The sequence below is a fragment of the Desmodus rotundus genome, chromosome 3, assembly GCF_022682495.2.
Source record: "Desmodus rotundus isolate HL8 chromosome 3, HLdesRot8A.1, whole genome shotgun sequence".
Classification (NCBI taxonomy): domain Eukaryota; kingdom Metazoa; phylum Chordata; class Mammalia; order Chiroptera; family Phyllostomidae; genus Desmodus; species Desmodus rotundus.
In genome coordinates, this window is record NC_071389.1 from 20397684 (window position 1) to 20425612 (window position 27929).

Sequence of the window (27929 nt, forward strand, 5' to 3'; positions counted from 1 at the left end):
TTGAGGGAGGCGGTGCGGGGGCGGGGTTACGGCGCCTGCGGGGCTCCACCCCCTGGGAGGCGGGGCGTCTTCCTGCCAATCACTGCCTGTTTGCCCACCCCCTGGAGCTGCCGGGGCTGCTTTAGGGTGGGGGAGGTCGGGGAGAGGGGCGATAAAATGGCGCAGGGGGCGGAGTGAGACGAGGTCTTTCACCCAGGCTTCGGCCCGGCTTCCGGAGGTGAAGAGTGGGAGGGGCGAGGGGTCGGCATTCCCTGGCTGGAAGGAGGATGGGGGCGCCTGTTGCTTCTTCTGGGGACCGCGTACGCCGTCCGCCCCGTTAAGGGGGTTGAGAGTCCCTCACTCTGCTGGGAGAAGGGCTCGTTTTCGTTCTTGAGGTGATGGCGGCGGGAGGGAAGAGGAGGGGAGTGTCCCTACCCCCACCTCCACGTCGGCGGGCTATAGGTGCCCCTCACCCTGCTGAGGAAAAGGGAGGTTGTTCGGCGGCCTGAGAGGCGGGGAGTGACGTCGGTTCTCTCAGCCCAGGAGGGATGGGGAGGGATGGAAGTGTAAGTGGGTGGGTGATGCCGCTGTGCCGCTGCCCCCCTGCACCACTGGGGGATGGTTGTAGGTGGGCAGGAGATAGTGGTCTTTCTGCCGCTCCTACCGGGTGGGGGGAAGAGAGGATGACCTGCCACTCGGGGGAGCGGGGGCCTTGGTCCCGCTGCGGTGTGTATGCGGGTAGCCATCCTCAGGAAGAGGGGTGCTGGCGCGGGCTTGCCGACGGTCCGGTTTTGCCCCTGCTGGGGGAGGGGCGAAGATCAAGCCTGAGCTTCTCCCGCCTTCCGCGGGGAGGCGGGAATTACTGATTTCTCCGGAGCTGAGAGGAGGGAAGTGCGAAGGCCGTGTCCCGGGGCGATACTGTTCTGGCGGCTGTGGCATTTCTAAGGGTGTGCTGGGGGAGGTCAGGCGGCAACCTCCGAAGGGTGGATTTGGGCCACTCGTCCTCCTGGCTCTCAGAACTGGAGGCGCCCACCATTTCCTTCCTGGGCCGGAGGGAGGGCAGTGGGAACGCAGGGTGGGCCCAGAAAGTGATCGAATTGCCCACCTGCTACCCCCACCTGACTTCCAGTTTCTTGTGGATGTGTTACAGGCTCCAGGCTTTAGCAAGCCTGTCTAAATTAATTTTTTAAATTTTCTTCTTAAAAATAGACCTGTTGCTGCAGCTTAGATATTTGTCTCCCATGTCTGTGTGGGAGGAGTGCCCTGCGGCCCTTCAGAGATTTCCAGCTCTGAGTTGTTTTTCTGTCCTACAGCTTTTTCAGATACCTCAAAGGGAGTTTCACAGTTCTTACAGATAATTGCAGCTCGCTTTGATTTTGTTTAAACTTTATATCTGTCCCTTTTATAGGGTGGTAAGACCTACGGAGTGCAAGGCATATGGGGAAAATTGGGAATGAAAGGCCGGTGGGGAAGTCCTGTCTTTGAAAATAACCCTTGCTCATATCTGTCAGATCGAGCTTGGAAATACTCTTAGTTTTAGAGCCTTGAAAGAGGGATACGGGGTCGTGTCTGATGTTGCAGTTTTAGTGGCCTGAATAAAATAAAGCTTTGTGCTTTAAGACAATAGGTTTCTCAGGTATGATAAAAATAGGAAGGGAACCAGTTTCTGAGGTTGCAACCAGGAGGTTAGAGAACAGGCAGCGTGGGCGTGGTAAACTGAAGTGTGAAGAAGGGGGTGGACAAGTGAGAGACGTGGAAGGACAGAATAGGGTCACAGAAGGGATGGGGAGCAGAGGAATTGAGAGAGCTGGGAGATGGGGAAAGTATTCTTCCCTTAAAAATAAAGAGATCCTCATATTTTTGGTAGAGCTTACAAAGTAAGTACCAAGAAGGGCAGAGAAGTACCAAGGAAGTCTTGTGGTACTTCCCTTCAGAACTTTGGTTTTATCTGAGATTCCCCCCCCTCCCCTTGCAAATTAATTAAATACCAACTTCCGTTCGTATAGGGCATTTAGGGTTAGGCTGCTTTCATAAACTTGCCCTCATTTGAATCTCATGATAACTTGTATTGGACGTTAACATTGAATAATTCCCATTTTTCCAGATGAGTATTCTCATCTGTATTAAGGTTCAGAGACTTGAAGTGAATTGCTGAAGTTTCTGAGTTTTAGTTTAGCTCCTCTCCATAAGATACTTCATTGTTAGTTTGCAGAATCTGCCTGGTAGTTTAGATGTCCGTACAACCTGGACTTTAATTTAGTGACAAAATGGTTGGATGCTGGGTTAAACTAGAAGAGATGGGGTGTCTGACCTTTTGGCAGCACTGGGCCACACATTAAATACACAAACACCAACAAAAACTGATGAGCAAAAAAAAGGTTTTAAGTAAATTAGTGACTTTGTGTTGGGCCGCATGCAGCTGGCCGCCGTGGGTTGGACACCCGGCTAGAGCATACTGGATAATTTCTTAACGAGCAAGGACTGGGAGAAGTTCTTACCAGTTTAGCACTTTCTTTTTCCTATCATTGGTGTGCTTCTCTTAAGACCCTTAAGGGGCCAGAGAGGTGATGGGCGTGGGGCGAAGTAATATCGATAGCCACTCCTCACTCAGCCTTTACATTGTGCCTGTGGTGCACTCAGGGCTTTGTGTTTGCGATCTCATTTAATTCTTCCAACAGCCCCAAGAGGTAGGTGTCCTAATGGACCCCATTTTACCGGGGAGGACATTTGAAACTTCAGAATGTAATCATTGTAAACCCACTGACTTCTCATTTAAAAATGTTTTTATTATTAAATATTTAAAGCGTATAAAAATTATAGAAATGAATGCCAACAGTTATGAATACCATGATACCCACCATTTAGCTGTATCTTCCATCGCCACATTTGTTTTAGGGTTTTGTTTTGTTTAAGAAAACAGGTAGAACTGAAGCTCTTACGCCCCCTAGCCATTCCTCTTCCCTCCGCGTGACCAGAGAGAGAGAACCACTGTCCTGAATCTGGTGTTTCTTATCTGTGTGCATGTTTTTAGAATTTCATGATATATATATGTATCTATGCATACACAATTTGTGCTGTTGTTTCTTTAACAATTTACAAGAAAAAAATGGGGAATCTATAGATTAAAATACAAGACATCAGCCAATTGTATGGACCTTATTTGGATACTGATTTTTAAGAATCTAAAAATCTGTGACATTTATAGAATAATTAGAAATCTAAACCAGATACTTTATGATAAGGACTTCCTGTCATCTACAGATGAAATGATGTGATGCCTGGGATTTGCTTCAAAATGATCTGGTCAAGTTGGGGAGGTAGATGGGGTAAGATGAGCAATATGTTGATGATAGTCGTTGGGGTTGAGTGATGGGTATGTGGGGGTTCATTATGCTATTATGTTATTTTTGTATATGTTTTAAATTATGAGTATGTTTTTAAATGAGGAAGTAAAATTAGGAGGATGATCTGTGCAAGTTAAAAGTTACATGTATGTGGTATTTTTGTGCATGGTTTTGCTCCCAGCCCTTTTGGAACATTCTGTGAGAGAAGCCCAGAAGAGCCAGCTCTGGGGCGCTGGATGTCTGAATGGCGTAGGAATTGACATTTTCAGTGGTTGTGAAGGATATTGGTCCTATGTGTGCACAGTAAAGTAATGATGTTTTTCTCCCAGTGAGTTTTGGCCCCATTCAGGGGTATTTCTCATGTTCTTCCATTCTACCTGGGAAGCCAAGGGAAGCCTGTGCATAATAAAGTGGCTTAAATTAGTTTTGCCAAGGCACCAAAACCCTCACTGGTGTCCCCGTCTTTCTGTATGTTAGAGGGTGTAGTGAATTTAGAAGGCTCTGCCATTTGCTGACTGACCCTGGGCGAGTCTGTCACAGGGTGAAAGAAGAAAAAACATTGCCTTTGGAATTAGACCTGAGTTTGGATCCTTGTTCTAGCATTATTACTTCTGTGTATTTGGTTAAGTTACTTTATGCCTATGAACTTTGGTTTCCCAAGAGTGAAAATCTGTTGAATCCTACTTTGGTCAAGCAGGTGCTTGAATAGACCGTGTGGAAGGAGTTGGAGTGAAAGTAGGGGTAGGGGCCCAGAAAGGGCTTCTCAGAAATGGAGTTGCTTCACCCCATTCAGTGCCTGCGGTACTTGTGATTGACAGCCCCAAACTTTAAGTGAAAAGGAAATTTCTGGAAGTAAACTTTTCTTCTGCCTAAAGAAATAACTTCTAAAAAACTCAGTCATTGGGCGGAGAAATTACTTTTCTCTTCTTAGAGGAATCTGCTTCAGTGCCTGGAACTCTCACAAAATAAGAAAAAGTCTTAGCAGCTGTAAGATTAAATACAACAGAAAATTTAGTTTCTTTGATAAGATCTGTGTTACAGAGTTAAGTTGAAGGGTTAAATTAAAGTTGTAAAGTGTCTCACAGTGCCTGATTTGTAATAGTTAATACTTCTTCCCTTTCTGTCCCACCTCATTCCTAAGATGAGTAAGTCTAACTGGTTTTCTTCTTTCTTTTATTTATTACCGTCCCGGATTTATTGAGACATAATTGACACATAACATTGTATTAGTGTGAGGTGTTCAACATAGTGATCTGATATATGTACATGTTGCCATATGACTGTCACCACACGGAGTTAATTTTTTTTTTTCTTTTTTTTTTGGTGATGAGAACTTCTAGGATCTATTTTCTTAGCAACTTTCAAGTATAAAATCCAGTATTGTTGACTATAATCATCATGTTGTGTACTACATAGGTCCCTTTTACCATAATTCTAAAATTCTGTCATCCCTTCCCTTCCCTTCCCTTCCCATTCTCTCTATGGCACTGTATTGACCATATGTACCATTTTATATTTTCTTGTAGTGGTGCATAATTTTAACTTGTCTCCCTGGCAAGAGTATACATTCTTTGAGGGTGGAAATCACATCTCTATTTCGTAGAAATCGCAGAGAGACGTACTGTCTGGCTCAGTGCTGGGCGATGACAGGCGCACGGAAAGGGTTTCTGTAAGAATGCATGGCCAGAGCTGAGATCCCAGGTGTCGTGTGGAGGCACGTGGGGTAGGCAGAATTCACAGTTAAAAGGCTATGATGAGTTTTCCAAATTATTGAGTTCAGTGTTTAATCATTTTTTATAGCTTCCCAGATGTTGACATGGAATACGTAAAATATTAGCTTAGACACTGCCTGCCCCCCCCCCTTCCCATCTCTTCTCCTCCGTTTTCTAAATGAGGAAACAAGTCCAAATGGTTAAGTGTCTTGCCCAAATGATCATAGCTGGTTAGTGACAGAACCAAGACTATAACCAGGTCTTCGGACCCCTAAGCCAGTATTCATCCTACTAGCACAAGCGATATCCTTAAGAAGGAACAAATTGTTGGGCAAAACTAGTTTCTTAGTTGCATAATTTTTCCTTTAAAGGTTTTTCTTTGATGTTCTTGACTCAAAATCCAACTTTCTGGTGTTTAAAAAAAAATCAAGATGAAAATTAATAGATGGAGCACCTTAAAAGCATAATACAGTTGACTTTGTAATTAGCAGAGTTGAAAGGATGAGAAGACATTTAATTCCCTTTGTGCCTGCAGGAAGGTGGGAGGCCATCATTTTGACGAGTCTCCCGAAAGGAGCAGCCAGCAGGGGCGGCACCTTTTCCAGTCGGTCTCATGACAAAGGTAGAGCTCGCACCAGCAGCTCCTCACAGTGTGGAAGATGCTTCTTACGTTCTTAACATTGTGTTTTTAACTTCAACAGTAATATGTTTGTGTTTTTTAAAAGTGTAAACTGTGAAAATCCAAACATTTTATATGATACACATTTGTCTGTTGTGGGTGGTATTCCATGACAGTACGTACAGATCTCATTGTTTTGTAAATACCGTAGTCCCCACTTGTCTGCAGGGGATGTTCCTGGACCCCCACTGGATGCCGAAACTGTGGATATTAATGACCCCTGTGTATACTGTGTTTTTTCCTACATACACATACTTTTTAATGCAGCAATTTATAGCTTCTCTTTGGCATATTCGAATTGCCAGCATCACTACTCTTGCACTTTGGGGCCATTATTAAGTAAAATAAGGGTCATGTAAACATAAGTGCTGCAATACCATGACAGTTGTCCCGAATAGCGAGATGGCTACTCGGTGACTAATGAACGGGTGGCATGTACGGTGTGGGTACGCTGGACAAAGGGGTACTTCACGTCCTGGACAGGACGGAGTGGGAAGGCATGAGATTTCATCACACCACTCAGAATGGTGTGTGTTTTAAAATGTAAGAATTGTTTCCGGAATTTTCCCTTTAATTTTGAACCTTGGTTGACCTCAGGTAACTGAAACTGCAGGTGACTGAAACTGGACAGTGAGACTGCAGGTAAGGGGGCTCCTGTAGTTGTGAACTATTCCATAGCATGAGTGTGCCGTGGTTTCACTTAACTGTTACCCTGGTGATGGACATTTAGGTGGTCTCCAGTATTTGGCTATTTTGGATAACGCTGCTTTGGACGTCCTTGTAAATGTATCCATGTGTACTTGTATTGGTATTTCTGTAGGATAAACCCCCAGAAGTGAAATATCTGGGTCAAATGGTATTGCTGAATTATTACCCACAAAACATTGTGCAGACTTACACTCTCACGGACAGAGTGTGAGAGTACTTTTTCCTCACATCCTCACCAGCCTGGATTACCGTGTCATCTTAATGTTTACCTTTTTGATAAGGGAAAAAAAAGTATCTTACTGTTCTAATACGTATTTCCATGATTCTGATAAACTTAAATATCTTAGTTGTTTTTCATGTTACAAGTCACAGTGTAAAGAATTTGAAGTGTTAGGACACCACCCCCCTATAGAGCAGAGTGGAGTTGGAATAAGGTTCCTGTTCCCCAGAGAAACCGCCTCTTATTTCTCCAGATATGATGTGCTCACTAGTGCCCTCGCGGGCTTCCTTGGATGAGGACGCTTTGGATGACGCCTTGCTGGACCCAAGTGAAGGAGAAGAAGATGATGGCCTTTTCAGTGTCACTGAGGAAGAGGAGGAGGAGTTGCTGAAGTCAGATGAGGAAGAGGAGAAGTTATTGCAGCCAGATAAGGACGAGGAAAATTTATTGGATAGCTGTGGACCAGTAGCGGAGCCTCCTGGCCTCTGCAAATTACCTCAACTAAACACATCAGTTGGTCAGGAACCAACTCTTACAAAACCATTGAACAGACCCTTTGCACTAGAAAAGAACCATGTAAAGTTAACAGTTGTTGCACCGTTTGATCCAACAGTTTGCGATGCCGTGCTCGAGAAGGACAAGACTGATACATCCACAGGTGTTGAACAACCCTCCTCCCTTGGAGAACACGTGAGAGGAGATGGTGTGAGCCCAAATAAGAGCAGACTTTGCACTTACTCTGAAGGGATCATTCCCAACGACCCTGCCTGGGATGGGCCCCCCCTCCCTTCTCCTTCAAGGAATAACTTTAAACAGACTGTCTCTGATAAAAGTACTCCGGATGGTAAGAAACCCACACCTGTCTGCTCTCAGACCTCGGACCATTCAGAGAGCCCTCGTACAGGGTCGTCCTGGAGAAACGGATCGCACAAGTCAAGTAGTGAAACGCGGTTGCCGGTGGTTTCCAGTTCGTCAAACAAAGTAAGTGTGTTTTTTCAAGGTAAAGAGAAAAGTAAAATTACTCTCATTCAGAAGCTGTATAGCAGTTTAAACCATATGTGGCACCGTGACCCTGGACAGATTATTTAGCCTCTGTTTCCTCACATTTCTTATTTATAAATTGGAGTAAGTATTTCATGGTATAGTAAAGATTTTTATAATAAAAGTGTATTTACACAAACATACATGATATTAAATTACCATTTATTGAATAGTTACTGAGTTGATGATGATTTTACTATTATTTCTCCTTTTGCGCCTCAGCCTAAATCTTAGTCATTGGTCATATTGCCATATTAGATAGAACACCAGCTCTGAGTCAGCCTCCGAAGAGCTGAAATGTCTTGGGCAATTTACTTAACCACTTTAATTCTGGTTCCCTTTCTCCCAAATAAATTCAGTAATCCCTACTGCTTAGTGTTCCTTTTTTCCTTAAGATTATAGTCACGCTCATTTAAAGAACTAGCATAGTGCCTGGTACACAGTGAGGACCAAGGAGAGGCCTCTGAGGCCTTTAGTTCAAGAGTATTTCCATAGTGTGTTCAGTTATTTTCTTATAACTAAGAACCATCTTTCTTTGTGCCTTTCTTCCTCCACTCCGAAAAAAAGGATGTTCTTGACAAGGATTCTGGGAAGCTGAAAGTCCCTGAGAGAATAGGCAAAGTCATTCCTGTTCTGCAAACCAAAGCAAGGTAACTGTCTAATGAAATATTCCGGTTTCTTCTTCCGGTTTCTTCAGTTTCTCTTCTCAGTTTCCCTGTTCTGTGAGGGGGATGGGGGGTGGGGGGGAGCGGAAACCCTGCCCCAGGAGTGAGCATACTTGAAGTTCTGGGCAAATCAAATCATCTCTGACCTCAGTTTGTCAATAAAATGAGGCTAATGATGCCTCACAGGGTTATTTTTGAAGAGTGAAAAAGACACATTAGTGTCCTGGCCGGTGTGGCTCGGTTGGAGTGTCGTCCCATAACTGAAAGGTTGCCATCTCAATTCTTGGTCAGGACACATTCCTAGGTTGCGGGTTTGACCCCGGGTCCAGGCACATATAGGAAGCAGCCAGTTGATGCTTCTCTGTCACATCAAAATTTCTCTCCCTCTCTCCAAAAGCAGTGAAAAAAAAAGACAGTAAAAGCACTGTATAAATGTAAGATTTCTTTTCCTGTGTTTGGGCAAGCCTGGTCACAGATATAGTAGGAGGGTAGAATAATTTTGTAACAACATAGAAAATCCTTTAGTCATCTCTCCCACCTTGCATACAACTGTTCTGGGGAAAAATTCTTACAGAGGTTGCAGATTTGGGTCGCCTTTGCAGTCTGTGCTCTTGTAGCCAGGAGATGGCAGTGTCTCCACATGTGCCTTTTCCATAGCAAGGCTGTTTTTTAGGTTGAGTCACACTGACTTTTTTACAGTGATACTTAAACATTTTTTGTCTTTCCATTTACTTATTTGTTTAGTGTTTGTTGTATTTTTTCCATTACATTTAGTCCCCTTATACTCCCTCTCCCCAATTTTTTTACTACAGATATTTATTCTGCTTTTGAAAACATAAAATTATTACAAATAAGGTTAAATATCTGTTTTTTTTTCTTTTGTTTATGTAATTTGGAAACTTTGTGAATTGCTTACAGTGGAAATTACACCAGAGAATGTAAGTCAGGCTACTTGGAACAGCAATAAATTGACTATCTCAGTATTATCACCCGCAGACTCCTCAGTATAGTGCAGTCAGTATGAGCAATGGCCAGGCGTTGTTCTTGCCAAGGTCACCAGAGTTCTGATTGCCAGATCCATCTGGTTCTCTGTCTTTATCTCATTTAATTTTTCTGTGGCTCTGTGAAGGAAGTTAGCTATGTCCTGACTAACCTTGAATTACTGAACAGATTCTTCTCTAGGAACTGGGTAGTCTTCACTTTCCTATGCCTTGTTACTAAATAGCTGTGTATATTTCTTCTTTTTACTCCCAGCTCCGTACTTGATTTCAGCTTCGTGCTCTGTGACTAAAACAATCGTCTGTCACCGAATCTTAGAGAGTTTTTTGCCTCTGAGAGTTAGTTGTTCTAATTGTTTAGCAGTATATGACTTCTGTCCATAAAACTTACTCACGATTCTAATGGACTGTTTTTCTCCTGATTTGCTTTGTTCCAGGAATAACGTTCTGACGTTTTCACAATCGGATCTAGAACGGAAGAAGCAAACTTATGTCAGGAGTGTCTTTGCTCATATAAAAGACTCTGTGGACTCGAACCAAGGTAACACGGTAACCAAAGAATGGCATGTGACCATGTGATGGGAATTCTTTTTTCCCGGGGTAATATAGCTTAAATTGGGAGATTGTTTTGAATTTTCTTAAATTGGCGAGAAAGATAACTTCCTTACCCCCAAATTTTCATTTGAAGGGATTGCCTAACCGGGTAACTGTCAAAGTGGCTGGGCTAACCGCGTTAGCGGGGATCCAGAGAGACTCATACCAGTACATGGAAGGTATCTTCCCCGTGGCTGAGGGCTGTAACCAGACCTGTACTTTTTGCTGGGGATTTTCTTTCTCTGAAAAATGGTAGAAGTGAATTCCCAGGCACTGTTTAGTAATCACTGGTTTCTATTTGGAATTATTTATTTTCTCTATGGCCTTTAGCATTTAAATATAAAAAAGCAAGCATTTCAAATTTCCTCCTGCATCTTGCTATCTGTATAAAAGCTCTTGAAAGGCTTTGACTACCTTCCAGATCCTTCAAGCTGAATTATTCCTAGTTCATTAAAACCTGTTGCAAACCAAAATTGCTACACTCCTTCCCTAGCCCTCATGAGACTGTTATAGTTCATGTTATCATTTGTCCTGAACTGTTGGCTGATGGGAAAACCTTTCAGAGGAAACTTGTGGGCCGTACTGAAGGTGCAGAGGTTAGAGAGATACTGGTAAGAGAATTCCATGAAGATAACTCCATATTCCGTCACCTTCAGTGTCTTTATTTATCCAGCAAATCTTTTGAAGTACTTTCACTGGTGCTAGGTTTGAAGGTAGGGATTGTAAACGGAAAGAGCAGTGAGATAGAGTCTCGGCCCTTTGGGAATGGGTAGCCAGGCAAGGAGAGGCAGTTACACTGCACTGTTGACCAGTGCTCTGCTAGAACTACGTGCACAGCAGGGAGAGGGCCCTTCTGTTTGTGTGTGGGCAGCGTGGACGACGCGGAAGGAGGATGCCCTAGGTGGGCTCCACAGAGAAGATAAGTAGTTCAGTTACTCTAAAATTACTGGAGAGGGTTTTAGAAGGATTTTTGGCCAAAGATCAGAGGAGTCTCCCCTTTCTTTGACAAATCTTGAATTAATTAGTGGGTTTTTTCTTTTTTGTTTTATAAGGCTGTGAGTGAAAAGGTTTAGAACTCTTGACATATCAGTCAGACGAATTTTTTATTCCAGGTTCTTTTATTTTTTTACTCAAAGATTTCATTAAATAATCGAATATTACTAATACTGATTGCTCAGCCCTCTGGTTGTGAGATCCCTTTGCTTGGGTTATCTTAAAGGTCTGGTGGGACTAGGAACACACCTCTCCCCCCCACCCCAAGTCACTGGAGGCACAGATTAAAAGAAGTTTGTCAGTATTCAGCCTCTGGAAGAGGCCTGATCGTTGCTTTTCCCTCCATGAGGTGACTTTTCTTTTTTATTTTTTTAAAGATTTTATTTATTTGTTTTTTAGGGAGAGTGAAAGGGAGGGAGAAAGAAAGGGAGAGAAGCTTCGATGTGAGAGAGAAACACCAACTGGTTGCCTCTTGAACATGCCCCAACTGGGGAACAAACCTGTGACCCAGGCATGTCCCCTGACTGGGGATTGAACCGGCAACCTTCCGCTTTGCAGGATGACGCCCAAGTGAGCCACGCTGATCAGGGCGAGGTGACTTTTCTTTTATATCCTAGGCAGTTGATACCCATATATTCAGGTATACATTTTCCTTTCTCAGTTGCAGCATTTAGAAAAGAAATTTCGCAAGAAAAGCAATGAGCAGCTGTTCATTTTGTAGCATCCGTTCCAGTCTCTTCTCTCATTCGGCAATCCCTCTCCTATTTTATCACAGCATCTGTATCCCATAGGAAACAGCTAGAATAACTGGTACGGAGGAAAGACAGCATGCTTTAGCGGCTGGGAGAGTAAAGTCTCGTCTAAAGTTAATTCTGGGTTCGTGTCCTAGCACCATTGCTTACTGGCCCTGTGACCATGAAACAAAAAAACCTCAGTTTTCTCCTTTGTAAAATGGGGGTACTAATGAGGCCAGGCTTGTGTAAAAATTATGTTACATGTAAGTATAAGTATAATGCATAGAACAATACCTAGCCGTGGCAACTAACATCATTTATTGAATACTTGGTATTAGCAAGAAAGTGTATTTTTTCATACTGAAGTTTTTATAGGTAAAATAGTATGATCTCAGGTGTTGGTTTTTAAATCTCAAAAAAAGAAAAAACCGTATGGAAAATGAGAAAATAGCTTTAACAAAATGTTGATAAATGAAGCTAGCTGAGTGATGGGTATGTGGGGTTTCATTATACTGTTTATACTTTTGTAGGTATTTGAGAAATTCCATAATAAAAAGTTGTTTTTTAAAAAGTTCATCTTTTGCCCTGACCAGTGTGGCTTAGCTGGTTGGGCGCTGTCCTGCAAAGTGAAGGATCTCGGATTAGATTCCTGGTCAGGGCGTGTGCCCAGGTTGCAGGGTCGGTCTCCCATTGGCGTGTGTTCAAGAGGCAGCTGATCAGTGTTTCTCACACTGGTGTTTCTCCCCCTCTCTTTCTCCCTCCCTTCCCCTCTCTCTAAAACAATAAATAAATAAAATCTTTTTTTTTTTTTTTTTTTTGTAATCTATGTGTCCAAGGCATGAACCAGGCATGGGCACAGACCAAAAGCCAACCTGGGATAAACAAGGAGTTACTTTGTCCCTGGCTGATATGAGACAAGCACCACCAAGCCAGATGAATAAATAAAATCTTTTTTAAAAAATGCATCCATTAGGGAATTCCTCTTTGACATCTAAGAATATTTCACATTAACAGTTAAAATTTCACAGGCCTCTAGCACTTGCTTCTGCCTTCCAGGAGCCCAGTGTGATACTAAGTTCTTTTGTCACTTCCCACTGCCCAGTATTTATACATCCAAAAGTTAAAGACTTTCTGTACCATGTTGTTAGGGGGACAGGGGCTAGTTTTCATTTCTTCTGGGTTAATCATCTTATTTCATTTTATCAATAATGTGTATATTATTGATACAGAATATAATAATATAAATCCCCCTTCAACTCCATTATTCTAATGTAGGTATAATCTCTTTTTGCTTAGTGCCACCTGGTTCTTTAGTAGCATTTACAAAGAAATACCAACCACTTTCTGACATCCCAGCTAATGGAAAACTTCATATGAAAGTATGAGTTTCGAGTAAAAAGGACCACTAAGATCTCTTTAATTTCCAAGCACATAATTCTGTTCTGTGTATCTTTGCCAAGTAACCATTCAGCTTTTGCTTAGAGTTCTAATAATGCAGAACTCATTACCTCATGAAGCAGGCCAATCATTGCTTAGAAAATTCTAATTGTTAGAAAGTTACTCCTTACTTTGAGCCAAACTCTGCTTTCCTATAATTTCCAGTGGTAGTTCCTAGTCCTGCCCTCTAAGATCACAAAAAATATCTGCTCTTTTCCTTAATGGATTTTAAGGACCTTTTGATGTTAAATATCTCAAATTATGATTTTTTAATGATTACTAAGTATACTATATCTTGGATAATTAGGTTGTGTCCGTTTTCATTAGTAAGGCTGCAGTAAACAGACTGGTCAATAAATGTTTATGTACAACTTTTATTTCTGCGGGATGAATGCCTAGAAGCGAAATTGCTGGGTAAAGTGCATAAACATTTTCAAAACTGTTGAAACATGTTACCAGATTGTCCTGCCCCTGCCCACAGACTGCTCTTCAATGGCTATTGCTGTTGAAGGGCCTACAGTGGGACACTGCGCAGAACTCATAGATTTGTTTTTAAAATCAGTGTGTTATAATCAATTATAATCATTATTCTTTTTATTTGTCCCAAATTTGATTATGGCAACTTCCTCAAACAAGCCCCTGTGTCTTCTGGCATAATTCCATTAATCCTGTTTTTAATTGTGGTATGAAAGTAACATTTACCATGTTAACCACTTACAAATATATGGTTCAATAGTGTTATTTTTATTCACATTATTGTGAAACAGATATCTGAAACTTTATTGTGCACATCTCAAACTCTACCCATTAAAAAAAACAGTAGTGTTCCCCACTCCTGGAAGCCCTGGTAACCACCATTTTACTTTGTTTCTATGAATTTTCCCCTTTAGATAACTCTTATAAGTGGAACCACACAGTATGTGTCTTTGTGGCTGACTTATGTCACTTAGCGTAATGTTCTCGTTCAAGTTTCAGCCATTGTGTAGCACGTGCCAGAATTTCCCTCCTTTCCATGGCAGACTACTACTCCATTGTACATATCTACTACATTTTGTTTTCCATTCATTCTTCAGTGGACATTTGGGTTGCTTTAACCCCATGGCTGTTGTGAATAGTGCTGCTGTGAATGTGGGCATGCAGATACCTCTTAAAGGTCCTGCTGTTAATTCTTCTGGATGTGTAACCAGAAGTGCGATTGCTGGATCATATGGTAGTTCTAGAGTTAATTTTTTTTTTTTAATTTCTAATACATTCTTTTTTATATGAATATCTTATTTTTTTAAATTTTTACTTAATTGATTTTAGAGAGAGAGGAAGAAGAGAATGGGAGAAACATCAATTTGTTGTTCCATTTATTTATGCATTCATTGGTTGATTCTTATATGTGCCCTGACCAGGGATTGAACCCACAACCTTGGCATATTGGGATGATGCTCTAACCTACTGAGCTACCTGGCCAAGGCTGTATTTTCAATTTTTTGAGGAATCTCCCTGCTGTTTAACATCGGTTGCACTATTCTACAACCCCACAAACAGTGAACAGAGGTTCCAGTATCTACATTCCTGCCAACACTTGTTATTTTCTGTTTTCTGGTAGTTATACTAATGATTGTTAAATCAATACTCACTGTTGGTATTGCACCTAAGTAAATACTATTCACTACAGTGTCACTAGTACACTGTGGTTCTGTTTTCTTTCTTAAATCACTTGTTTTTCTGAAGTTTTTAATTACCTCACTTCTTTTAAACTACAAATGAATTTATCCTTAATTTTTTACAAATCCAACTTATATTCTTTCATTGTTCCTTCTTCTACCCTTTAAATGCTTAAGCATATACAGTAATCAATCAGTTCCTCTTTAGTTTTTTCTGGGGACCTTCTTTCTAGAGTCTTCTGTTCTTTTTGCTCCAGCCTGCACTGCTTGTCCTCTAGGCCTGTTGCAGCACTAACCTCCTGGTATTTACCTTCGCTGCCCTCCCGGGGTGGACCCTCTTTTCTGGATACCATTTCTTCCTCTTTCTTGATCTTTTGTTTTAGTGACACACATCTCGGAGAAGTCTTTTTTTTTTTTTTTTTTTTTTTTGTAAGGTAAACAGGTGCACTTTTACTTGTTCCTTTCTTATTTGGATGTCTTTTATTTGCTTTTATTGTCTTACTGTACCGGTTAGAACATCCAGTACAATGTTAAATACAGGCAATGATGAGTGACTTGTTGCTGGTCTTAGGAGGAAGCAATAGTCTTTCACCATTAACTGTTATGTTACAGGTTTCTTTTGGATACCCTTTTATCAGTTTGAGGATGGTCCCTCCTGTTTATAGTTTGTTGAGAGTTTTTATTACAAATCGATTCTGGATTTTGTTAAATACTTTCTCTGCATCTGTTGAGATCATCGTATAGTTTTTTTTAAATAAGTCTATTAATTAGACTTATTTTGCCGTGTATAAGGTGTGCTTTTTTGCCCAAATTTTTGAGGGAAAAATAAGGATGTGCATAATACATCGGTAATACTAATTTCGTATGTATATAAATGTTTTTAATTCTTTTATTTATGCTTATGCATTAGAAGTGTAACTCTAGAAAGCAGTAATGATATCCATATGCAAAATAATACCCTGGAATGCGATTAAGTGGTTTGTTGTACCGAATTTCTTGTACCTTGTATCTGTTCTTATAATTATTTATTACATAAAATTTCTTGTATCATAATATGTTCAAAAATAAATGCTAAAATTCCTTTATAATACAAAAAACAAGTATCTAAATACAAATAAATACATAATTGAATTAAAAATTAAAATGAAAAATTTTTTCTCTGAAAGAGTTTGGGCCAAAAATGTGGCTGCACATTGTACATGGCAGAATAGGGTATGTTACTTGATTTTCCAATGTCAACCAATTCTGCATTCCTGGTCTTACGCATTCTGTGCTAAACTAAAAGTATTATCCTGTAATAAAATATTAGGCTAATTTGCTAAAATTTTGTTAAGAATTTTTGCATCTGTCTTCATAAGGGAAGTTGATCTGTATTTACAATTTCTTCATCTGGTCTTAGTAGCAGAGTAATGTTGGCCTCACAGAATGAATTGAGAAATATCCCTACCTTTTCAGTTCTCTGGAAGAGTAGAATTGGTATCTTTTCTTGAGTGAGCTTTGGTAGTCTTTCAGAAAATTTGTTCACTTCATCTAGGTTGTTAAATGCATTGGCATAAAGTTAATATTCCCTTATTAGCCTTTTATATAGTATCTATGTGATGTCATCTTTCCCATTCTTGGTATTGGTAGTTTGTCTTTTCTAATCAGTCTGGCTAAAAGTTTATCAACATTTTAAAAAAGATTTTATTTATTTATCTTTAGAGAAAGGTGAAGGGAAGGAGAAAGAGAGGGAGAGAAACTAAATTTTTGCACACCACCAACTGGGGACCTGGCCTGCAACCCAGGCATGTGCTGACTGGGAATCGAACCAGAGAACCTTTAACTTGCTGGCTGGTGCTCAATCCACTGAGCATACCAGCCAGGGCTGCTTTTGTTTATTTATTAAGTGGGTGTTTTTTTCCATCATTTAAAAGAACTTTTTATTTTGAAAATGTTTAGTCCAACGGGCTCATAAGAACTTTGAAGGCTCACCTACGATTTTTCCCTTCCCTCAGGGATCACACAATTCTGAGTAGTCTGAAAACAGTGTCGTATATTCTGTCCACTTTCTAGTAACTTACAGTGGGACGTAGGCCCATTCATCGTGACTAGAAGTGGAAGTCCCTGCCTTGGTTTTTACTGAAGATCAAAATCAACAATAGTTACGTAAATTCTTGTTCTGCATTTGCCATTACTGTTGACAACTTACATAAATCATTCCCCTTATATATCAGTTCAGAAATGAGTTTTATAATAACTCCTGTTTCTTTTGCTTTTGCCTTGTCTGCAAGGAAAATCAGTCAAGATTTGTGCTAGATCATTGTAGTTTTGTTGACCTACAGGCCACATGTTTGCATTCTTGCTTTCTACTTAATCTTTTTTTCCTTTTTATTCCCTTTTTATTAATCTGTTCATAAAAGGAACGGCCTACGGCGCTGTAGCACGTTTTTTCTTTCCTTCCCTTTTCCTCCCCTCCCCTGTGCTTGGTATTGTTTTGGTTGTGTGGCATAGAGACATTGTGATTGCCTTTAAGTAACTAAGTGTAAGGATTTACAGGGAAAAAATGAGGATTATTAGATCCTCAACAACATAGCCAGACCTCATAGTAAGAAGAATCAGCCATAGAGCCCGGCCCCTTAGAAACAGGTGCCTCGTTCCCTGCTCAGGTTCTCCCTGCTGACTGAGTGCTGCTTCTGCGCACTGTTAGCTATCTCAGGGGCCTGCTCCTAGCCTCCTGCCTGTGTGCTCCTCTCTCTCTCCCGTTCTCATTACTAAAGCCCACATTCACATTACGAAGGAGAGTATCTGGTTGATGCACTCGATGCCTGGTGGGTGCCAGGCCAGTTGGTAAGACTGAGAGACTCTCTGTTCTTGGGCCATGTGGCACAAAGTGCAGTGCCAATAAAACCTGTCACAAGGGCCGAGGGCCTAGCGAGCACTCAGCATTGTCATTGCCCCTCCTTTGTAACAATTGATTCACTTTTAACTTATTAAGGACAGTTATTAGACTGAATTTTCCCCCAGACTAGTCGGCTACATATTTATAGACTAAGGTTTAGAAGAATTGCTGATCTCACTTCTGAATGTTGAGGGGTTTTCTCCTCCTAATTTCATTCTTAGGTAAATTTCGTTCTTAGCCACAAAACAAGACAGCTTTCACCACCTTTTAGCCACAACTTAAAATAAACTCGTGGTACTGATTGTTGGTCCAAGGAAGCCCATCTGTTAGAGACTATGAAGGGAAGAGAAAATGCAAAAATTCAAAACAAAAATGATGTTTCCATTCTTGTTAGCATCTCTAAATTTGGAGGAAGAAGAGATTCAAGCAGGAAGCTGAAATAAGGGCTTTGGATTATTAGCTCCAGATGGGTTCGAATCCTGGCTTTCCCATTTACTAGAAGAGTATCTTTTCTAAGCTTCCATTTACTCAGGAATAAAATGGAGATCATGGTATTTGCCTCATGTGGTTTTTAGGATTAAATGATAGCATACATGCAAAGCAGTCAGCAAAGTGCCTGGCACATAATAAATGCCTGATAATTGTTAGCTCTCGTTATCTCTAGATCATTAAGTCTTATTAATAATAAAGGTTACCATAGTTCATCATTAAGTTCTAAGTGCTAATGAAAACATTTTTTGTGCATGAGCTGAGACCTAATTACTGAGCCCTTGTTTACACAGTGCTGTGCCAGGTAAACAAGGCTCAGCACTGTGTAGACAAGTGCTCCTTCCTTCCTATTTAAAAAAAAAAAATATTTTATTTGTTTTTAAGGAGTGGGGAAAGAAGGGGGAAAGTAGGAGAGAAAAACATCGATATGAGAGAGAGACATCAATTGGTTGCCTCTCTTACACACCCCGACCAGGGACCAAATCTACAACCCAGGCATGTGCACTGATTGGGAATCAAACCAGTGACCTTTTGCTTTGCAGTATGACCAACTGAGTCACACTGGTCAGGGCAGTCGCAGAAAAAATTTTAAGGGCACTCGAACCATGGTATTGTCGATACTCGGACTGTGTCTCTAGTGGTTTAACTTTGGACAGATTACTTCTCTGTGTCTCAGTTTCTTCATCTGTAAAATGGGGGAAATACCACATATGATTGTTATAAGGAATAAATGTGTCAACATATATAAAACATACAGGACAGTGCCTGATATGTAAGTTGCTGCTGCTAGGTTATGATACTTAGCAGTTGAATATTTGAAGCCTCCTTGGCCTGACTGACTAGTCTTTTTCTTCTTTTAGTTTAAAGTGTATAAGTTTCTGGGCAATTTTATAGAATCTAGGCGGTAAGAAAGGAGTGACCTGAAGGACATGGCCTATAGATAATCTTGTTTCATTTTGAGATCAGACACCAGAATTTCCATTTCTTTTAAATGATTTTTATTTACTTATTTTTAGAGAGAGGGGAAGGGAGGGAGGGAGAGAGGGAGAGAAACATCAATGTGTGGTTCACTCAGAGGTCCTCCACTGGTGCCCTGGCCTGCAACCCAGGCATATGCCCCGACTGGGAATTGAACCAGCGGCCCTTTGCTTCACAGTCCAGCGCTCAGTCCACTGAGCCACACCAGCCAGGGCGTATCTTGTCAGCCCTCCTTTGATGATACAAAGCTGATTTTTGCCCCAGTACAACATCCTTTTGTGGGGGCAAGAGGGAATGGAGGTCAATGATGTAAAAGTAGGGTGTATAGAAAAGGGGCAGTTTGAATCAAGACCTTTGATTTTAGCTGAACAAATGTAGCAAGCAAGAGATTTTCTAGTTAAAAGTTCCTGCCTGCCCTGGCTGGTGTGGCTCAGTGGATTGAGTGCTGGCCTGTGAACCAAAGGGTCGCAGGTTTGATTCCCAGTCAGGGCACATGGCTGGGTTGCGGGCCAGGCCCCAAGTAGCGGGTGTGAGAGGCAACCACACATTGATGTTTCTCTCCCTCTCTCCCTCCCCTTCTCTCTAAAAATAAATAAATAAAATCTTTAACAATAAAAAGGTACTTCCCTTATTAAAGGGGGAATTTGTTCCCTATTTATATTAACTTATGAAGTGAGACTAATATGTTTTCTTTCCATATAGTGATATTGAACATGTTTTCATTATGTTTGTTGTTCACTTCTGTTATTTGTGAATTGCCTGTTCATGTCCTTGACCTACTTTGTTTGTGTTATGTTCGTTGTGCTTGTGACATCTTTCTAGAAAAGGGGCATTATTGCCAAATACGTTTCAGATATATTTTCATTTTGTCAACTGTCATCTTTTGCCCTTGATTGTGCTTTTTTATTTTAACTGCACAGAAACTTTTAATGTAATGAATCTATAAATTTTTCCTGAAAAGTATTATCTCATTATGGTTAGAAAGAATTTTTGCTGAGTGCTGCTGAGTATCATAGTTCGTACATAGACTGATATATTTAATAAGCATTTTTCCTTACAAGTAGGTGATTGATTGTCATAGCATTTAAAGATTCATTGTAAACCAACATAGGGCTGAGGCTATAACACTGTAATGATAGCTACTACTTACTGCAACGGGCTGTGTGCCAGGCAGTATGCTAGGTCTTTTGTGTACTATGCTCTTAATACTCAGCTTCAAGCTAAATATTATTGTCCACAGTTCCTTGGTGAATAAAGTAGGGCCAGAAGAAATGAAATCATTTGCCCGTGGTCAAAGAACTAGTTGGTGACTGGATTGGAATTTTAATTCATCTGCCTGACTCCAAAGTATATACTTTTTGTACAAAGCTTGGCTCCTTGAGGCTTCAAATAAATTAAATTCGTCCCAGAAGTTAAGTAAATATTTTTTACCAGAACTTGAAAAGATGGTCTGTAGCCTGGTTAGAGTGCTGTTGGTTCCTGAGAGCACAGTAGATAAGATGATGAGAAATATGTAAACTAGCTGAAAGAAAAATCTCCACTGTCCAGGGCAGTGGGTTTCAAAGTGTGAATCCCAGACCAGCAGCATCAGCATCACTCGGGCATTTGTTAGAAACGCAAAATCTCAGGTCCCACTTGGACCTACAGAATCAGAAGCTCTGGGGTTGGGCCCAGCCGTCTGTTTTATAATACCTCCTTCTGATTACGATGCATGTTAAGATTTGAGAGCCACTGGTTTAGGGAAATTATTTTATTCTAATTCTAATTTCTGCTCTTGTGAGCTTCAGCCTACATTTCAGCCCATAAGTGCAAAATTAGTGTCATCGAATAGTGGCAAAGCTGGACTCAAACAGGAGCTGGTTTTGAGTCCTGTTTAATAAGCACTTAAGGCAAATCTTCCTCCCCGAGCTGTAGTTTTCCATCCCTAAAATGATATTAATAACATCTATCTCCATATTAAGGTATTTTTTTAGAATTAAGGTAATGTGTAAAGTACATATTAGCACCTTGCTAGACTCCTGGGTATTTGAGAAATTGCCTCTAACAATTTTTCTTGTTGAGCAAAAAGCCCCCATCCCCCTTCTCTTCTCAGTTTCTTTCTTGAATGTATTTTGCTGTCTCATGTCTCTAGGCCTTTGTATTAGCAATTTCTCTTGGACACTCCCACCTTCTATCCTTCTTTATCTCACTAACTTCTTGTATTCTTTAGATCCTTGCTTATAGTTTACTTCCCTTGGAGGGGACTTTCTCTAAGCCCCCAACCCCCAGTCTCTGCTCACATTGCAGCCTCTATTTTTTGTCATTGCACATGGCACAAATTTTGGAATCACCTGAGGGCAGGTGTAGTGTCTTATATACCACCATATCCTAGGGGCCAGTGAAGTTCTTCACACACTGCAGGAGCTAATAAATGTTGAATGAATGAATGAATGGTGGCTGTCATTATTGTTGTTATTCTTCATGATGATCATCATCATCCAAGAACAAGCTTTCCTCTCTAGTTTGTAGTTTTTGTGCTGAGTGCTTATAATAGTTGTAAATAGATAGTATTGGGACCAGCGCCTGTTTTCCCCTTCTCTGAAAGCTTTGACCTAGGCTGACGGGGAAGTTCACCGAGTGGCTTCCTAACCGCTGATCTCTTTGTATCGCAGGTGCCTTGGTGGAATTGCGTTCTTTGATGGATCAAGTTCATCATATGCATAACCATTCACATCCTTCGGACCTCACCATTCGGTGAGTGGGTGATTAGAAAGGAGGAGAGGGTGGAATTTAGCTCTAGGAAGAATGTGGTGGGGATTGGGTTATAATTAGTGTTTAATTCCAGAGCTGAAAAAAGAAACAATACGGTATAATGGAATAAGAACTGGACTGAAATTCAGGAAACCTGGTTCTAATACTAGCCTTGCAGTTTTTAATTAGCTATATGATTTTTTAAAAATTATTTTTAAAATTTATTTTTAGAGAGGGAGAAAGAAGGGAGGAAGAGGGAGTACAGAAACATCGATGTGTGAGAGAAACATTGATCGGTAGCCCCTCGCACACCCCCAAGCAGGGACCTGGCCTGCAACCCAGGCATGTGCCCTGACTGGGAATTGAACCAGTGACCTTTCGGTTTGCAGGATGACACCCAGCCCACTGAGTTATACCAGCCAGGGCTTAGCTATATGATTTTGATCTATTCTCTTCACTTCTCTGGTCCTTCCATTAGTAAAATTAAGATGTTGGACTAATAGATATCGGAGGGCCTTTCTAGTTCTGAAATCTTCTGGATCCTTGGTGCAGTGTTATTTTACAGATTTATTCAGTTACTTTGATCCAGTTACCCAGAAACCTTAGGGTCATCTTTCACTCCTTTCTTTCTTGCCCTATATTCGGTCCATTTGCAAATCCTATAAGCTCTACATACAAAATATATCTAAAACCTGACCATTTTACACCATTTTCCCCTGGATTATTGCAAGTCTCCTAAAATGATCTCCCTGCTTCTGATTTTGCCTTGCCTCCTATTCTCAGCTCAGCAGTCAGAGAGATCTTCAAAGCATAAGTCATAAATCAGATTCTCTTCTTTGCTCAGAATTTTCCAGTGGCTTTTCATCTCACATCTCTCTGTCTTCGTGACCCTGCGCCTCCTGTAAGGGTCCCGGCCAAGGGCGACGTAGCTCGCCTGCCGACCTCATCTCCTCTTACTTGTGCTTTGTTCACTCTGCCCTGGTCACACTGACAAACTGGCTGTTTTCCAAGTATTTAGAGCTCTCCTACTTCAGCCTGTACACGCATCGTTTCCTCTGTGGTCGGCAGACAGACAGTGTAGTGTAATGGTTATTAGATAAATCCTGGAGTCAGGTGTGAATTCAAATCCTGACTCTTCTAGTTCACTGTATGACCTCTGTGACCTTGAGCAAGTTATTTGACCTGAGGATCAGTTTCCTTACGTGTACAAGTTGTTAATGAGAGTGCTTTTCTTATAGGATTGCTATTAGCATTAAATGAGATGAGGTGTTTAAAGAACTCAGCAAGTGCTCACATATAGGGCTAGGTAAATGTCGAGTACCGTTATAATTATTTTCAATCCTGGCTATTTCTTGTGATCACTTTCGGGATGTCTAAAATACAGGTGTTCAGGCTCTGACTACGAGGATTCTAAATCATTAAGTCTGGTGGTGAGACAGCCCCTTTCTTTAAAAAGGTTCCCAGGTGGTTGTTAGGAAGAGCTGGAGTGGAGACTGGGCTCACACCACCTCAGTGGGTCATGTTCAGGACCGCAGCCCAGCACATGACTGAGGGAGGCTCTCAGGAAACTCTTAAGTCTGTGCATTAATTGTTCGGTCTCTAAACTCGCAGTGTGATACTCACATGACGACTTACCTTCTCTGGGAATTTTATTCTAATTTTAACCGCTGTGTCCTGAGCAACCTTGAGCTGTGCCAGACAGTGAGGTCCTGTTGGAAGTACAGCCCCGGTGCAAGCAGTGAAATGTAGATCCTGTTCTAAATGTTTCTGGAGGGAGGAATTTTTCCCCCCCCACTTAATCATTAGTACTCATTGTACATTGGGTTTTCTTGGGACATTTGTGTATATGGCACTTAGCACCATATTACCTGTCTGGGAATTAGGTAGCTTTGGAATTTGGAAGGGAATGGCCGTTCTAATGTAAGTTTCATACAAAATTTCTGTAATTGTTGTGAGAATTGAAATATAAAATTAATACTTGGTTTCTTAAAGTAATGATATTCTTAAAATAGTTGTATACAAATAGCCATACCAGCTGAAACCTTCATCTTTTCTGCTTTTACTTTCCCTCCCTCCTGATAGAAACTATGCCCGGTTCCGACAGAAACCTCTGGAAAGATACAGTCTGACCGAGTGGGTTGACAGGAATAAGCGAAGCCACCAGCGGTTCCAGAGTCTCTAAGACGCCGGTCCAGGTCGCACGTCTCATCCATCAGCAGTGGAAGCCCCCGTGCAGGGTCCTGTCCAGGGCAGCAGCTCCTCTCCTGCGCTTTCGTGCTTTGGAGATTTTGAGTTTTATTTTTTGCAATATTTTTATTTAAAGAACTTGTCACCTTTTGGAAATGCCCATTGCTGACTTGAATGTTTTGTATAGTGTGTGTGTGTGTGTGTGTGTGTGTGTGTAAGCAGAGTTTAGTTGATACAATTTTTTTTTTTTCTTTAAATTGAAGGTGACTGCCTCCTGAAAGCCAACATTAAGCCAAAACACCCTTGGCCTAAGCAAAATCCCCACCTTCATACAGAAGTAAAGTTTACTGGTGCCCAAAAGAAATCATCTTTTCATCTCTGAGGAAGAGATTCTTTGTCAGGCTGCAAGGTGGTGGTGTTACTGCTCATGACATGTAAACGGATACAAGTCACTTTTAACAACCCGTCTTACTTTTTTATTTGAGTCTCTAAATCCTGTCAAAATGTTAAAGTTGGTAATCCAAGATACTGAAACAGGATGGGGCAGGAGAAAAGTCCTGTTGAAAGGACAAATTAAAAGAGTGCATCTTCTCTCCTTTTTGTACCTGCTATCTGCTTTGATTTTTTAGCTTTTGTTTAATTCATCACATTTACTTTGCACAACAGTGTTTGCCCGTCTTGTACAGCTGCACTGACAGAAGCCTGCTGACTAACCCGTGTTGACTTGTGGTCTTGTGACTCTCCTCTGCCTTTCAAGGGCTTTCCTTTTCCCCGGTGACCGCTGTGCTCTAGGGTCCGACAGGCACACTCCTGTGGTGTGGATGTGCCTCTTAAGAAGAGTGTCCCTGCTCTCTTTATTGAAGAGCTGGTCACCTGGGGTCTTGACTTTGGGGCAGGCCTGAAAGCCAGTGCAAGTGAGATGTCAGCTGGTCTTCAGTTTCATCTGCTGAACCCTAACTTGAGGTACAAGGTCACGTGTTAGTGAGCCTCCCTCCTACAAGAGAGACTTTGGAGAGGTGCTCCTGTCTCCATTATTAGTCAGCAAAACGTGCCTTTGGACCCTGGATGTTACCTACTCATTGGGTCAAACCTCTGAAACGTTCCACGGTGTTTGGTGAGATGGTATATATTCCTGTAAAGGGTTGAATTGGAGACCTTAAGAGTGGATTCCCGAGGACGCCCATCCTGAGAAGCTAGTGCTTGAGGGGACAGGATTAGGAGAAAAGGACTCCGGCCCCCACAGAAAGACTCCGCGGTCCTTCCCAGCGAGTTTCACCAAACTGCTGAAATGGCTCTCAATGAGGCTGTGATTAAGCCTGTGCACAGGGCGTTACCTGGTCTTAAGTACGGCCTGATCTTGGGTATTCCAACCTGAGTCGACAGGCCTTGTGCAGCCCTCTAATGCATGTGTTAGCAGTTTGCTATTGCTTTACAGACAGCTCTCGACACCTGCGGGTGCTCTCGCAGTCCAGCATTCATGCTGCTGTCCTCTTTCTGTGCAGGTTGTATACATAGTTGCCGAGTGCAGCCTGTGATACCGGGCGAGCCGCCTCTGTCTGGTTTGGTGGTTTCATCAGCCCGTCTTTGTGTGTGAGTGACCCATCTGAAACATCCCCCTGCCTTAGAGATGGACTTGGGAAAAGCTTGGCCATTCAGGCCACCAATAAATGTAGATGGATGCCCCTAAGTATTTACTGTTTTTATCCAGTTAAGGATTCTCTACTCCTTGGACATTTGGTTTAATTCTGAGACCAAAATACTAAAAAGTTCTGTTCAAAGGCAAGGGTCAGATCTGTTTTTTCAGTTGTCATTTAGTCATGAGTCACTTCTCCAGGTTTCCCGAAATTAGCTTGAGAGAGTGAGACCACGTCTACCTTTGGAAGCACAGCATGGCTGTTAAAATTGTGTATTACATTCTGTTATTACAGAGTTACAGCTGGAGTAGCTTGCTGGTTCCCCGAAGATAACCAAGGAGGAAAGGGACAGTGCTTTGCTTTGGCAAAAATCTAAGACTCACGTTTCTGCTTCCTTGGTGCAGAAGGGTTTAAGTCTGAATGTGTAATGGGAGCATCGCCTTTGCCAGTCAAATGAGTGACGGGTTAACTATAAAATGTGACAATCACATTTCCTCTTTGCTCACATAATTCTGTTTTTCCAAAGCTTTAGCAGCTTAATTAAATCAGTTGGACTGGAGGAGGAGAAATTGTTCTCGAGCAGTTCACATGATATTCTTTAAGGAGGGAAAAAGCTAAAGAAAACTCATTATCAGGCATGCTTGCCTTAAAGGTGGTAGTGGGTAAAATCCGGAGTTTTCATATTTTTAAAGATGCGTGTATCATGTTTGGTGTTGGCCTCTAAATCTAGTATTTCATGTGGAATCCTTGCTGTATTTTATGTTATGTACATTTAACTGCCTGACTAGCTTCCTTCATCCATGAAGACATTCTCACCACAGCGGGATTGATGAAGCGGAGTAAAAATGTGCTGTTTGTGTGGTTTACCTGTAGTCTTGCCTCTAACGCAGGCCCTGCGCTACTTGAGTTGTTGTCAGCATCCATTATGAAACAAGTTTGGTGCCTCCTCTTTATCATGTTTTTTCTCTTGTAGCAGTTGTGTTTAATGTCATTAAAAAGAAATAAAAGTTCTCGTTAGTGGCATATGTACTGTGACCGTCTGCTGCAGGCTTTGAAGGAAGGTTCCTTCCTCCTTTGCGTAGGCAGGTTAGTGGGATATGGGAGGGGGTGGCAATTAGTAGAACGTGGTGCTGAGGAGGCAGGGGGGCATGCTCCGTGTTCTCTGGAGGGTAAATTACAGTGTTGAGGAAGGCGTTCCAGCCGTGCACAGATGCTGAATGGGACTGGGGTCTGCAGCTGCATGTAGGGCACGTCGGGAGCCCGGCGTGGGGAGAGCCCAAAATGCCGCTGCGCCGCCATTCCTGCAGAGGGGAGAGGTGGCTCAGCCTGGCAGACAGGTGTGGCCTGGCACTCTTCCCGTGTTTGCATGGCCGACCCCTGTGTGTCTGCTCTCCAGAGTTAGCCCTGATTAAGGAAGACACTCTCCTGGGACATTCTCCCTTTGAAAGGGTTGTGAAGTCAGAATTGATACTACAAAATTGATGGTTCTTTAGAAATTGACTGCTCCTAGAATCTGGGCTGAAGGTTGGATAAGTACGGGGAGATGTGGGAGGCATGGTGTTCCTTAGATCTTTTGTGAACCTGAGCTGCTTAGACTTACCCCCCAGGGGCAGGGATGAAAGGGACGGCAGTAATAGCTCGACACCTATACCAGCCAATGCTTTTTAAATCTCAGCTCTTGCTGCGAAAATGAGTGGCGGCGCGTTTGGACAGGCTTTCTGTGCTGCTGTTCTATAAATTTGATCTAGTATATATTTTGCAGTCCAAGCAAAAGGTTCAGTTTAAATTTGCTAAATACTATTTGGTATTCTTGTCTGGACCTGAGGTGTGTCTGACCTGTACATCTCTATTTTGTTCCAGTCAGGTAGATGAGCCTTTGTCCAGTAGTTGCTTATTAACTTTTTGGCAACGTGTGACTGTAGGCTTCAGAGACCAGGCTGGATTCTCCGAAATGGTGTGTCCCTTACCCTTAGTTTGTTCCATGTTATGGGAAAGGGAGGAGAAACGGACCTTCTCTAAAAGGAATGGGCTCATTCTGTAACCATTCTTTAAAGCATTCTCCTGTTTTGAGCTTTTACAGGGAGGAAAAACCCCAGGCACCTAAAAGTAGGAAACAGTTCCCTGCTCTTCTGAGTGGTGTTCCGCTTTTCTAAGAGAAAACAGTTATTCCTAGGCTGATTCTCACGCATGCTTGCTTTGTGTGCCAGAGCACCTGTCGGGGTGGGGGGCGGGGGGCGGATTTCCACTTGTCACAGGAAGTGTCAGCTGGTCAGT

General features: G+C 41.9%; 1 protein-coding gene and 1 pseudogene across 6 annotated transcripts; one reads left to right on the plus strand and one right to left on the minus strand.

Annotated features, from left to right (window-relative positions):
* The first annotated feature begins 74 nt into the window (after nt 1–74).
* On the plus strand, nt 75–26665 carry S100PBP (S100P binding protein). Of its 6 annotated transcripts, none has more exons than XM_053920821.2 (8): nt 93–217; nt 5571–5657; nt 6312–6356; nt 6896–7623; nt 8251–8333; nt 9784–9887; nt 21756–21837; nt 23917–26665. In XM_053920821.2, the coding sequence occupies exons 4-8, from the start codon at nt 6898–6900 to the stop codon at nt 24014–24016; spliced, it is 1095 nt and encodes a 364-aa protein (XP_053776796.1). In that variant the 5' UTR covers nt 93–217; nt 5571–5657; nt 6312–6356; nt 6896–6897; the 3' UTR covers nt 24017–26665. The 6 variants fall into 6 exon arrangements, with proteins under 6 accessions (XP_053776794.1, XP_053776798.1, XP_053776796.1 ...); XM_053920820.2 differs by lacking the exon at nt 93–217 and adding an exon at nt 226–374; XM_053920819.2 differs by lacking the exon at nt 5571–5657 and having other exon boundaries at nt 75–217.
* Nucleotides 12491–12606, minus strand: LOC112299669 (small nucleolar RNA SNORA48; annotated as a pseudogene).
* Nucleotides 26666–27929: the final 1264 nt, after the last annotated feature.